The sequence below is a fragment of the Argiope bruennichi genome, chromosome 1 (assembly GCF_947563725.1).
Source record: "Argiope bruennichi chromosome 1, qqArgBrue1.1, whole genome shotgun sequence".
Classification (NCBI taxonomy): domain Eukaryota; kingdom Metazoa; phylum Arthropoda; class Arachnida; order Araneae; family Araneidae; genus Argiope; species Argiope bruennichi.
In genome coordinates this window covers 51,981,360-51,995,787 of record NC_079151.1, presented here as the reverse complement: position 1 = coordinate 51,995,787, position 14,428 = coordinate 51,981,360, and the positions used below count along the sequence as shown (strand labels likewise).

Genomic DNA, 14,428 nt, shown 5'->3' with positions numbered 1-14,428 from the left:
AGTAAGAGTCACCATCGGAGTGCAAAGAGTTAAAAGTCATTGGACAGAATATTATGTTAAATGGACATCAGAAAACGAAACTGTTCCTTAAAACATATAAAATTCGAAAAATATCTCATTGGAAACCATTGCTAAATTTATTTTTCAAGGATTAAGTTTAAATGATTTTGAAAAATAATATTATCATAGAAACTGCTTTTTATAAAACAAAGTGACTTTATAGCAAGTAATATCATCTATCCTAGGAGAAGGTGAACCAGAAAACAAGGATTTACTCTTACTTATAAATATTTTCTCCTTCTTTTATTTACTTTCTTTCGTATATGAAATAATATTGAAATGCCAAGCACACAGCAATAAAAGAAAAAAAACTTGCGTTTAATTAAGTGAAATATTGCAAGATGTATATTTTTAATTACATACTTCAAAACATTGGAATTCGGAATTATTTCATGGACATTAAATTCCGAATTAAATATTTCATCCTAAAATTAACTGACAGAAATCTTTCTGGTATGTTTATAAAATAAAGCAGTGCCCTTGGAACATAAAAATGTTATATTCTGAAAGAAAAAAAATCCATGGATTTGACATAACAAAGCTACAAATTATGAGTAATTTTAAATGAAAAAAGAAATTGTGAGGGTGACAGGGCCGCATAACTATATCCTTCCTATTTAAGAGAATTATTCAATAATCTTGTTACCCATGGAAATGGATTAAACTAAGAAAGAACTTTTACTATCTTATCTAACACCACATTCGTCATCATATTTTATGAGGCAGGTCCGGGTGCTTTTTCTTTCATAATAAACAACTGAATTTTTAATGGCTGTTTTACCGCTGTCAGACATTTCAGATCCTCCCCATCAAAAAATTTGCCCTCATTGTTGAGGTGCGAGGGTCAAGTGACAGATTTTGCAATCCCACCTGTTTCAGTCCGGCCGCATAACTAGTAGCTCAATATTCCTGTAATTCTGCGAAGTTAACGATCTCTGGGACCACGTAGGAACTACAGACCGTTGCCTCTTACGGAAGTTTTTTCAGTGCATCCCCTTGTTTGGAGGCTGGCCAGAATCCGCTGTTTCCGGTCGCAAATGACGTGTGCCTGATCCCAAAGTGGTGGGCCGTTCATCCCAAAAAAACAAACATCTTCCTGGAATTACCAAAAGGTGTGAGACAGGTATGTTGCAAAGCTGGGCGTCGTCGAGTACAGACCATGGTTGGAATATGTGACGAAAGTTTTGTGTCGGTATTTGGAGAGGCCATTCCCTCCACTTCTGTTGATTTGGAATAATTGTGCTCAAGAATGTTTCCTTGTTCGCTAGGACATTCAAAGTGAATGGACAGTGGTCAGCTCAATACTGGAAGACATCGAAATCACAGCTATGCAGCATTTGAATTTCTTAAAGAGTTCCATTTTGAGTTTTGAATATGTGAAATAACTTATATAAACCAGACATTTAAAGACATTGTACTCGTCGATAAGTATTTGAATTAATTTTGAGCAAAAAGTTCAATATTTAACATCTTCGCATATGACTTTGAAGATTGTTATTGACTTGTATCTGAATCTTGTATTGATTGTTATTGACGTATCTGAATACTTGTTATTGACTTTATAATGCATTATTTTATTGGTGAAGAAAGTCGCTGGACATAAAACTTTTATAGTACCAGAAGGGAAAAAAAATGGATTCTAATAATTTAGAAAGTTCCAATAAAAAGCAGACAGCTTAAAGTCTTTATATTTAATTTTAAAAACTTCTTCCGATAACTCGTTTTCTAAAGAATAAAATTCTTTCTTTCTAAAATGGTATTCTTTAAGAATAAATTTTGAACTGCTTATGAATCGAAGAAGAAATGAAATGATTTTTTATTGGCGAATTTTACAGTTACAAGGTAAGTCTTATTTAATTACATTCTTAAAACTATATTATTAAATAAGTAATAAAAAAAATATTTTTTAGAAATGTTCTGATGTTATCCTATTTTGCTTTTTGGAATATTACAACCTTGATTAAACTTATAACGGGAAATGTTCGAAATTATCCTATATTTGCATGCCATTTAACTGCGCATTTACAGCAGAAATATTTCCTCAAATAGAAAATATAAGGAAACTGCAGGCACGAAACTCATGCAACAACTGAGTTTATGGAGATACTTATTTTAGTTTTTTATATATTTATATCAATCGAAAATGTTAGAATATGATTACAACAAGCAGTTGAAAGATAATCTGGAATTGATAAACTATTAAATCGAAATAATGTAATTTTAATTCAATAAAGAGTAAAAACGTTTATCTGTTTTTATAACACCAATATAAAAAATTGTAATTAAAATTATTTTAGTTAAACAGACAATATATTTTAATTTTACCTTTGTTCATTCGTCATATATTGAAACCATGACGTCATGTATTCGTCATGTAATTGGCACGTGACTTATGATCTTCGTTATTTGATGCCGAAAATATTACTTAAATAACAAATATAAAATTCCTAAAAATTATAACTAGTTGTTTCGACTTTTATGAGCAGGCAAATTCAGCCTTTACGGTTTTGAAACTATCATTTCTATTTCATTGACTTCAGATTTATTTATCTTTTTCTTATTGTTTAGTTCTACACAGTTAATAAATTAATTTCGATAATTAATGAAAAAATACAATTGTAAAAAATATGGATATTAAGAAATTTGCTTAATGATTTTCCCTCTTTAGCATCAATTGAGATAAAAATGAATGTTTTAAAAATCTTTATGAAAAAGTTAAAAAAAAAACACCTTTTAATTTGCATTTTTCGAAAGATAATAGAAAACTCAATTGAGAGTTAATTTGTATTTAAAGTCATTATCAGTAAAATTTGTTGAATCTTTATATGTCTCACTATATTCTCTGTTTCAAAACTTTTTAACAAAACTCGCGAGAACTTGAAATTATAGATTTTTTTTACAAGACTATCAGATTTTTCAATGAAATTAAAGCTTTTTTCATTATTGTGGTTATGAAAAAATAATGTCACAGTAAATATAAATTAACAATTGAAACCAAAATATGAGATAATGTTTCAATCAAAATTTAAATAAATTGGAAAATTGTGAATGGTGTTTCCTAAAGAATTTAAAATTGACTGTTTTAAAATATTAAAAGTTATATATTGATAAAAAAAGTGAAAAGTGTATGGGTAGCAAAGAAATTTATTCGCTGAATAACTGATCATCTTTTATTTTAGTTGGGTTGATAATTTTTTTCTGTCTGCCCCTTTCTCCTCAATTTGATGTTTCTTAATACATTGAAAAATAATCTACATAGAAAATTAATCTTTCAAAATAATTTTCTCTAGATAATATGCTATTTCTTTGTGTGTTATAATTAGCTTAAACATGTGCTTTGTAATTATCTTCGTAACTTGAACTTGAGTAACAACAAAATTACAAATTTAAATTTAACTAAGAACTGCAGACAACGCAATTATTAACTCGTTACAATGGATAACAAACTTTGTCATCCGGTGTAGCTCATCGCGAAGTTAGTTTAAAATCTATTGCAAAATTTCGTACACACACACAAGATTAAAAAGCAAAATATAATTATTAAAATAAAAAAATAATAATTTACTACTTTTTTTTAAAAGGACTAAAAACTGTTAAATAATTTATCCTATAATTCTATACAACCTATTCTGAAAAATTGTGACTGTGAATTTTTAAAATTTATAATTAATAATTTTCAAATCAGGTCTATATCAGATTATAAATATGTATGGGTCAACGAGAAATTATTTTATATTTTTTATTCTGCTTTAAAAACAAAGGATATTAAATTTTATAAAAAATAAATTTTTACATACTAGGACTAAAATTTATTCAAAAAATATTTCGGAAAGATGTAACATTATTTCATTCTCTATTATGAATATTAAATAATACAAGTATTTTTAGGATGAATAAATTTATAAAATATTTCAATTTCATGAACATATACATAAAATTCATACATCCATAATAACTTATTTTATTACTTTTATATTATAAACTAATTTATAAATTAATCTTTGCACAATAAAATATGTGAATTAATTAAGATAATCTATTAAGTGATTAAGCTTAGACCTGATTGAATTATCAATGCTTTGTTCTTCTTTTTTTATGGATTTTATTGACAGTTCTTATAATTATGATGATTCGTTTCCTTTGGCCGCGTAGTGTTTCTGGTAGCTGCAATGGTCGGAGCCCAGAGTAACAACACGGTTTCAGTTACTTACAGCGACTGCGAGCTCAAGATCTATGGGTGTACCAAACTTGTGCGGCCCATGCTCAATGAGGTGCGGTACATGTTCCCCACCACACTCAGTGATGTCGATACCATGTGCAAGTGAGATAATCATCTTTTTTCTTCTTCTAGTTTAGTAGGAAGAATGTGCAGTCTTTTGCAATTTAAAAGAGATAATGACATTTTATGTGGTAATTTCCTAAGAGGCAATTATAAATGAGGAATAAAGTCTTGATTTAGAAATTATTTTCTAGAAAAAAATAGTTAAAATTAAATAAAAAATATACTTCCATTTCATTTTAAAACATTTATTTTAGGAATAAGCCTGCTATTTTTGTTAATATTCTAGAGTTTCATTATTTGATTTTGTGTGTCTGGTTGGATATGTATCCTGCATAGGTCTAATTGACCTGGGAAGCTGGAGCCTAGCTACTGGCAGATTTTTATCTAGGCTGAGAAAAGACTGCAGCAGGTTCATTAAAAAACTTTATTTTCCTAGTTGCCGAACGAATAAAATTTATAGAAAAGAAAATAAATCTATGAATTATAAAGATAATATTAACTCGTTAATAAAAATAAAATTGATAAGGTTCCTATATATTCCTCACGTTCAGAATATTTATAAACACTAAGCTTCTGCTTAGATAATTTTGTATATAAAAATATTCTCTTGAGTCATAATAAATTAACAAAAATAAATATGTTTTCACAATGTAAATAAAATAAAGAAATTAACCTAAAATAATTAATGTGGTATAAAGTAATGAAGTTACAGATTAATTTATAGAAAAGAAAATAAATCTATGAATTATAAAGATAATATTAACTCGTTAATAAAAATAAAATTGATAAGGTTCCTATATATTCCTCACATTCAGAATATTTATAAACACTAAGCTTCTGCTTAGATAATTTTGTATATAAAAATATTCTCTTGAGTCATAATAAATTAACAAAAATAAATATGTTTTCACAATGTAAATAAAATAAAGAAATTAACCTAAAATAATTAATGTGGTTTAAAGTAATGAAGTTACAGATGGGTTGAAATGTAAACTAATCGAACAATATCTAAAACAACTAAAACTAACTAAACAACGAACAACAACTCAATCGAATAATAGATCCCCAAAATGTCTAAATCCGCCACACTACCTAACTCAGCTGGAACTTTCAGATAGGTTTTTCTCTAACTGTTATAATCACACTATATAAATTAGCCTAACTTTCGGATTAAAAATTTCGTCTGAGTATTATATTGGGCCAATATTTGATCTAATCATCATATAGAGCAAGGCTGGTTAATTTTATCATTTTGGCTATGAATAGAGCACAGAAACGTGGCACAATGTTTTACTTAAATGAAAATATGAATACAAAATGATTTCAGAATGTGGGAATGTGCTATGAATGGGTCTGTTTTTCTTCTTTCTATAATTATCTAAATTAAGAATTGCAATAGCATCTTTAGTTTTGAAATATTTTACTGTTTTGAGATTAAGTAGAAATAAAAAACTAATTTTTAATTTGTCCATTTGAAAGTTTTTTTAAGAACCAAAAAGCATTAACATGACTTTGTAAGCAAACAGGAATGCATCAATTTTTCAAATTGCAGCCATTTATTCTTAAATTTATATTTGTTAATTGTTTTAAAATTTAATCTGACTTGCATTTCGCTTACGGTAAATGACATTTTGTTAATCGTCTTCCTCTTAAATCTGTTTCAAGAACTGATAATACTTAACTCAATATAAAATGATCATCATTCTGTAAAATTTACAACCAACCGCAAATGTCGTACTCAAAAATAGTAAATAATTTGCTTAATAATTATCCATCTTTAGCATCAGTTAGTGATTTATCATGATTTTCCAGAACATTAAGCTATCAAAATAAAGCATTATTTATATTTTATTTTTATTATTCATTCTTGGATTTAGCAGACATATATGCAGTCATAGAGAAGATCGAAATTCATGTGAACATGATTTCTCTGTTTCAGAAAGAGTCTACAAATTAATAACATGAATGTTAGATTTAAATATCCAATGGCTAGATTTAGTAACAAAAATAAATGCTAAAATATAGCTACATGGATTAATGCATGAAGGAAAAAAGAAAAATGTGCTGTTATTTAAAATATAACAAAGTAGCAAAAAAAAAAAAATGAGCTTGAATTAAAAAAAACTGCGATTACAAATTAACAATAAATAATTAAAACTTGTTATAAACATCAAAAACTTCCAAATGTTAAATTCTATGGAATTTAATTTTTAATTCATAAGTTTTCGTAATAGCGTCCAAAGCTGTGACCTTGAAGCAAAATTAAAAATATAAGTGAAACAAAATTTATAATTCAAGGTACTTGAACTGAAATTCACATCGCTTAATTAATCCCACGCTTAATCACTTAATTAATTCCACGCTTTATGTAAGATACAAATAAATTAAAAAATTATTATAGAAATGCATTTAGAGAGTTCAGATTCATTATTTGATTGCCTTACTTTGAACTTTAAACTTAATTCATTGCCATTTATTTATTTATTTTGTGTGGAAGAAATGTGATTTTTTTTATTTTTATTTCACTAGGATGTGGAGTCGATTCGTCGACTGTGTTCGTCGTTTCATGTCTTCCTGTTCCACGGAAGATCAACGTACCAAATTCAACAAGGCTGTCAGCCACTCCATGGACACGGTGCATGCCATCTGCAGTTCGGACAGACACCAGAAAGGTGAAAAAAAATCTTGCGCAACTGGATAATGTAGTTCCTGATAATGTCAACCACCTCATTGAATATTTATTTCCACTTATTTTGATAAATAGAAATTAAGAAACTTAGTTGTAATAATAGATTCATTTATTAGTGGTCTACTACCAGATCAGTTATAGATCTTCAGTTTCGTAGATTTTTTGAATTCATAGAATTTTGTTTAAAATATTAAAATTTGATTCATTTTAAGTTGTTTGAATACATGTTAAGTTGCATTCAAACAACTTAAAACTTAGTTGTTTGAAGTTTTTCGCATTGTTGCTAAGAATAACTGCATAGCTTTAAATAAATTTACTATCATTATTTAATTCTTCAAAAGAATTTCATTTTCTAATAATAATATAGAAAATGAAAATATTGAATGAAAATATTTTTGGTTTTGAGATTGATTTTAAACTCGAAATTCAGTTAGCGTCTTAGATAAAATAAACTTGCTTTGTGAATTAAAATGATTAATTAAAAATCACTAATAAATCAAGTTATTTGGTTATGATTTGATATAAGAAAATGAAACCTCTGGGTTTTTTGTTTCATCAAAATTTTTTGTAGAACTTAACTATTCTTTTATTAGCGTTAGGAATTGATATATTACTATCTCAAAATAATAATAGTTATTAATTTATCATTTTGATTATCAAAGTCATATTATGTGATTAAATTGTTTGTTAACATATTTTGTGGTTGAAATTATTAATATCAGATTTATTTAGAAATGGTGTAAAATAGCTTATCACAGGCATATAAAAGTAGAGGAATTTAATTTTAAGCGCACTTCTCATGGTTTTCAAAGGGTTATTTCCTCAGAATTAAAACAAATATTTGCGGACAAATTATGCAATGAAAGCTTATGCAACATATAAAGTATTATAATACAGATATTATTATATTTTGTCTAAATGTTTAAATTCGATTTTGGATGGTAGTTTGGAGAAAAAGGAAATATTGGATTAAATTGTAAAAATAATTAATAAATCAACAAAATAAAAAAATAAAAATAAAATAGTTACTTGTTAAATTTAAAAGAAGTGGGAAGAGATAAAGAAATAAATAATGTATTTGTCACTTTTTTCCATTATTCCCACAAAACTGATGTTTTACGCTCTGGTTATATCAGGTCAATGGCATGCTAATTATAATAAAAGCGATTCATTTTTCAGTTCTCTAGTTTTAAATGTTGAATTTTGTTGAATATAAATAACTTACGAATAAAAAAAATATAAAGAATTCAGATCATTTGAATTCAAAGCCAACAAATATAATTAAGAGAGAGAGAGAGAGAGAGAATGATTCATCTGATCTGAGACATGTGGCCACTTTGTTTCTGCAAAATATTTTATACATGGTATACTAACATATTAAAAAAAAACTAATATCGACCTATTTTTTCTTATTTGAAAAACAGACTACTTGGAGAGTGCTCACTGCTTTCGCCGCGTTTCTGTCCACAGCTGCGGCCGATACTATAGACCTCTCGTGGCTCAAGTCGCTAACAGAGAAGCCGAGGACATTCATATATGCTGGTAACTCTATTTTAAATCTATTTAAAATAAATACTTAGTTTAGTTATTGGCTGTATTTTCTACTGACAGAACTCATCTAATACTGGCTGATTAAAATATATAGGAGGTTTCAAAAATGTATACGCATTTTGAACAATTATTACTGAAGCAACTGATAAGTATCAAAACTTCGTAATTAAAAATATTTAAAACAAATATAGAATTTTGTCTTATGAAAAATATTTTGCAATTTTTAGTAATATTTTTTAAAGTATTGTTGTTAAAACTTATTTATGAAATTATACGTCACACGTTGACATCAAAGAGCATTCTCCTTCAGTGAATGCTCTGAAGTCATTAATAATAATTGGTACTTGCCATTCTTTGTATGTATGTATTTGCATTAACTATTAAAAGTTTTGAAATTTTGTTTCTTATTGCATTTATGTAAAACTTTTCAAAATGTGTATACAATTTTTGAAATATACTATAAAAATTTTATAGTTAGAAAATAATCGTGCAGCTATATCAGTAAAAAGTTACAACTAGAGAAGAAATCAGTTTGATTACTAAATGTGAGATAAAGAGTTTTAAACTCTCTCTTTATATTCTTATATACCTTTGATATCTTCTCCATATCAAGAAATGACATAGATTTCTTCTTTTCAGTTACTTTATTCTTCTGTCTATTCCACACAAAACTATGTTAATGAAAGCAACAAAAGTAACTTCTTTTTTTTTTACTTTATAGTTTTGTAGAAATGGAAGGTTTAACTCTTTTTCTCTCTTCAGAAAAATATAAATTTCTATATAATGTTGGACAAGCTATACAATATTCTCTAAAAGTATTAATACAGTTACAAAAAATAATAAAAGAAAGAAGTAAATTTTGAACATATTTTCCTACTGCTTATTCTTTTCTATTTCCAAAAGTGCTTATGGCCAATTCAAGAGCTGCGTTAGTGCACCGTTGCTGAGAAACTGCGGCATCAAGGTTCATGCTTTGTTGGATCATTCGCTGTCATATCTCGTCAGCAGGTGTAGCAACACATTCTATCCGTAAGTATCTTTGAGATTTAGATTTCTTTTTGAAAAAACAAAACTTTTCAAACAAACTGAAACTTTGTCAATTTGATAGATACTGTAGATTCTCGATTATACACAACGATTCCCAAATATGTAGTTAAAAAAATCAATGGCAAATAAACACACAAACTTTTATTATTGATAGAAACCGCGATAATTAAATAAAAATTGCTTAAAAGGTAATTTCTGTAAAAGTAAGTGTTCAAAAGGTAAAAGAGATCGTTCGACCAGTTTGCAGATTATCCAAGGAATTTGCTCATCCAAAGTTGGTGCGTTACTTATTTCCATGGATAATCGGGAATTTATGGTATTCTTATGCATTTGATTTATGTATTATTCGTGGTGGCGCTTATTTAATTCTTATTATCATGAACTGATTCTTCTTCCCAAAGAAGAACGAACAATTCTTTTTTAAATAAGTTATTTTTATTACCTTTTTCTACTTACAATCCTTTTTTTTTTCTGTTCTAACAACAAAACAAGTAATATAAAAAAATTTTAAGTCAATTCCTACTTTCGCAAGAATTGAACTCACATTCTTCACCTTCACTTAAAAAATACTCAAATCCTTGCATTTTACCGATTGAGCTACTGCCTGTTGATTTCAATTTTCATTACAAACTGCTAAAACTCTATTTAAAGTATTAAAAATTAATTAAATTTAATAATTAATGAATTAATATTTGAAAAAACTGTATTAACATCAAATGTCATCCACTACAGGTTTAAAAAATGTATTTGAACTTGAGTGGATGAATAAAAAGTATTTTATTAACAATTTAATATTTGAATAAGATATATAAATATATATAGAGAGAGAGTGTGAACGAATAGTAGGAATTGAAGAAAAAATCACAGTTCTCGTTGCCATCGCACTTTATCAAATCTTTACACATTTTGGCTCTGAACCCAGGAACAAATACACCTGACAATATTCATTATGATTTATGCATAATTGTAAACAATTTAACGTACTAAGTTCCCTAACATGATCTAGAATTGTATCTATTTTATTTAGGACGGCAGAATTAAAAGATTTGCGCATTCAGCTTTTGATTTTGCGAAGTATTTGAAAGCAAACGAATGCTTTGGCAGTTAGAAATTTAGCATTTCATATTGTTCATTTTTCTTCTCTAATGAGATCAACTGAATGTAGAAATGGCATTAAAGTAAATAACATCGATCATACAATTGAAATTGTATAATCGATGAAGATTAATTGAAAGGGTTTGAATTGGAATATGGCCTCTGAGTGAGACACACTAACTTTTTAATTAAGCCATTGTTCTTTCATACTGAAAATTAAAGCGGAGTGAGATTGCATTATCCTGCCACAAAGGATGAATTATGTTTTTCATTGCTTGTGCATTACTGTAAACAATTCAATTCTTTGTCCTTGACGGTAATCTCCATCGTCAAATCAGAGCTGCTATCTGAGCAGGATGATGCCACTTACCATTCACAAACTCTCGAAAGAGAAGCCTCTATTTCCTGATAGTTTCTATTTCTATTTCTCTCTTTTGTAGCAATCTTTCTTTTCACGACGACGTGGTTTTAGAAAAGGGGCATTTGAAATAGCAAATTTTGATTATCATCAGTGCATTCCTAAGTTAGAAATATTAGTTTTTTTTTTTTTTTTTTTAACGAAGATCTTTTCTTTTTCTTTTATGCTGCTCCTGTTCAGTTTTGAAAGTGTCAGGTATTCCATCTATGAAATCAAAAAGACTTATCATTGGGATTTTGTTAATGTCAGTTTTTTCAATCAATACTAATTAAGGAACAGAAAAATAAAATTTCTAAATGTTCGAAATCATTTTTAAAAAAAACCTAAATTGTTTTCACATTATTTCATACAAAAGTTATTATTAGAAAATAGATATCCAACCTCATCGGCCTGCTTGATATTTGAAAACTTAGATGCTCCTGTCAACTGCTTGTCAGTTTTCGACCGGAATTTTTCAATAGTTCGTAACATTTGAATATAATTTTGGTTAATACAATTGTTAATCTGTAATATTTTGATGTGTGTCTGAGAATTTCTTATTTTTTTATATTTAATGTTTCTAAATGATTTTTTCATTTCAGCTTTTCGGAAAGCGGTTTTGAAAATATATAAATGCATTTTTAAAGATTAAGAAGTTTTTAATTTATAAAAAAAAAATCGAGATTTTTGAGAATATTTTATTATTTAGATAGATATCAAAATTTCTTGGAAACTAATAATAAGGAGCCCACGTTTTTTCTTTTCTTTATGCTTTCTGATTATGACTAGGATTAATTTAATACTTATTTTTCATAGAAAAAATTCTTTCTTACATACAATAATTCCATTAGAAAATCAATTTTCTAATAATTTTTTTCTGCTTTTCTATTAGATAATGAAACTTAATGTAGATTTTGAGATGAAACAAATTTTTTAAAAAAAATTGTTTTTCAAAAGAAAAAGAAAATTGAGAAAGCAGTACTGGGAAGCGATTAAAAAAGAATTATAGCAATTAATTAAAAATCTTGTTCCTTTTATGTGTAGAACTCATTATGTAATGCTTTTAAAAGAACTTTGTATTGCACTCAAATGTATAAGCCTCTTTATGCTAGAAATATTAATGCACGAATTTCTGATGTTTCACATTCATGATTCTGACATAAAGAGAGAGATACATTAAGAAAATATATTTAATATTTACATATTGTTTCAGGCTTTCTTACACTTGTCCAACTGCTCCTCCAGCACCTCCAATGACATCAGTAATAACTACAACTCCTCTGCCGCCTCCACCTTCGACAGAGCCATTGCCCTCCACAACTATTGACTCCACCACAAGCTTGGTGAGCAAACCCAGGACAATCATCTACACCTTGCCACCTACACCAGGCAGTAGAATCTCTTCAGCAATCGCCAGGACAGCAGGATTTCTGACAATTACATTGTTTTTGTTGTCTATGATTTGGATCCATCTTCACAGCTGATGTACATAAGAATCATACACTACCTCATATTTGGACACATTGATAAGGATAAAAATGCATTATTTAACCTCTCATTAATTCATATTCAATAATTTTCATCTTTAAAAGGTTTCGTTCAATGGAATGGGTATAAAATCTATTCTATACGCTAACCTCATTTTGATCATTTTTCTTTTATACCTATAATAAATAATCCTAAAGAGAATGCATATGATTGCAAGAAAAATTCAAACTATAATGTGCGAAAACAACAAACAAATGTAGATTGCAAGATGTTCCGATTAAAAAAGGGGACTTGTATATTTGTGAGAATTATATTGTAAAGTTCTCAAATACTTCATATTGTACAGTGTAATAATGTACTGTGATGTATCAGAGTTATGCAAAATAATTGCATCAGAAGAAATATAACTTCCTCGAAAATAATGAAAAATTTGAACATAATACAAAAGGAAGCTTAAAATTTTGTTTTGTAATAACTGGCGTATGGGATTTTTCTTGGTCATACATGAGGTAATCTATTTCAATATTATGTAAAGCTTTCAATATGCTTATTCTTAGTTCATTCACAATTGCACCAAAAGGAGGCGTTAAGACAAAGACTATAACATATCCCAATGCAATGAAGACATAAGAAATAATTTCAAAAGATTTAAGTAGCTCCATGTAGAACTTGCTAAAGATTATCAAATGTACATGTTTAACTGCGAACATACTTCACAAACCCAGGCTTGAATTGAACTAATAGATAAATACTGACCATACAATAAAAAAGAATCACTTAGAGCAATTATTACAAATGCAAACGGAAGTTTCTTCCAGTTTTGGTTTAAATTTTTTCAACTTATCATTATTTTCGAGGAAGTTATATCGATTCGTAATCAATGAAACTGATTATACTAATCCTATGTATTTGGCTACTTTTGTATAAATTATTCATTTCATACATTCTACTAAGACAGATTGTGCTAACATTGTTCTATCATTTGCTGTGAACGTCAGTTTTCATGGCAACAGCACTTTTTATTTACTTATTTACAATTTTGTGCAAAAATAAAAAAAAAAGAAAAGAATGCATTATTTCTTAAATATTCTTTATAGTTTAATTTATTCAGTTAAGCAAATTTAATCAGAGCAAATACGTGATTTTTTTTGTGAATAACTATGTTTATTCAGTAAATCCCCCCCCCAAACATGTAAAATGATTCGTTGCACATGGCGACGAAAAATTCAATTTTAAAAAGACATGTTAACAAAATCCATTAGTTTATAGCTATAATAAGATGTTTTTAAACATTTTTGTTGACATTTATCTTATGATACTAAAAATTTAACCGAGATAGACTTCTTTCTTCAGATAAAGTGTAGATATGGCTCTATTCATAGAAATAAAACCAAATATAATATTAAAATTCTAGTTATCTTCAATGGAAATAAATACAAAAAGTATATAAATTTCCTTTAGCAACAATTCAATTACTCAGAAAGAAAGAATTAGGACAATCAATTTTTATTCTAAAACTATAAATTAAAAAATATATATATGTCTTCATCATTTTTGCTTGAAGCTATAGGCTACAGCTCCATTAGTTTGACTTCACTTCACATCTAGTACGTGCTCCATTTTGTTTGTTCTGATATTTAGAAGATGAGAACAAACATCCTTTTTTTAAGAAATGGGAGATTACCACTCTTCGACTTATATAAGGACAAAGAGCGATTAGAATAAGAATAACTAACTATCGCTAGCCTATTTAAAAATCGCAATGAATTCCTGCTAAAAATATTTCAATAAGCAAAATCCAGTATCTATTATTTAAGTA

The 14,428-nt window shown here is 27.7% G+C and overlaps 1 protein-coding gene across 1 annotated transcript; it reads left to right on the top strand.

Moving 5' to 3' along the window:
• Positions 1–1,822: 1,822 nt before the first annotated feature.
• On the top strand, positions 1,823–13,571 carry LOC129976010 (uncharacterized). Its single transcript, XM_056089344.1, has 6 exons — positions 1,823–1,902; positions 4,213–4,381; positions 6,872–7,014; positions 8,456–8,573; positions 9,486–9,611; positions 12,335–13,571. The coding sequence occupies exons 1-6, from the start codon at positions 1,848–1,850 to the stop codon at positions 12,603–12,605; spliced, it is 882 nt and encodes a 293-aa protein (XP_055945319.1). The 5' UTR covers positions 1,823–1,847; the 3' UTR covers positions 12,606–13,571.
• Positions 13,572–14,428: the final 857 nt, after the last annotated feature.

What these genes read in the sequence shown, in the direction of transcription:
- LOC129976010 (XM_056089344.1), top strand. Translation starts at nt 1,848, where the DNA reads ATGAATCGAAGAAGAAATGAAATGATTTTTTATTGGCGAATTTTACAG. An exon ending in TTCGGACAGACACCAGAAAG is followed by an intron (nt 7,015 to 8,455) that starts GTGAAAAAAAAT and finishes TTTGAAAAACAG; the next exon opens with ACTACTTGGAGAGTGCTCAC. An exon ending in GAGGACATTCATATATGCTG is followed by an intron (nt 8,574 to 9,485) that starts GTAACTCTATTT and finishes TATTTCCAAAAG; the next exon opens with TGCTTATGGCCAATTCAAGA.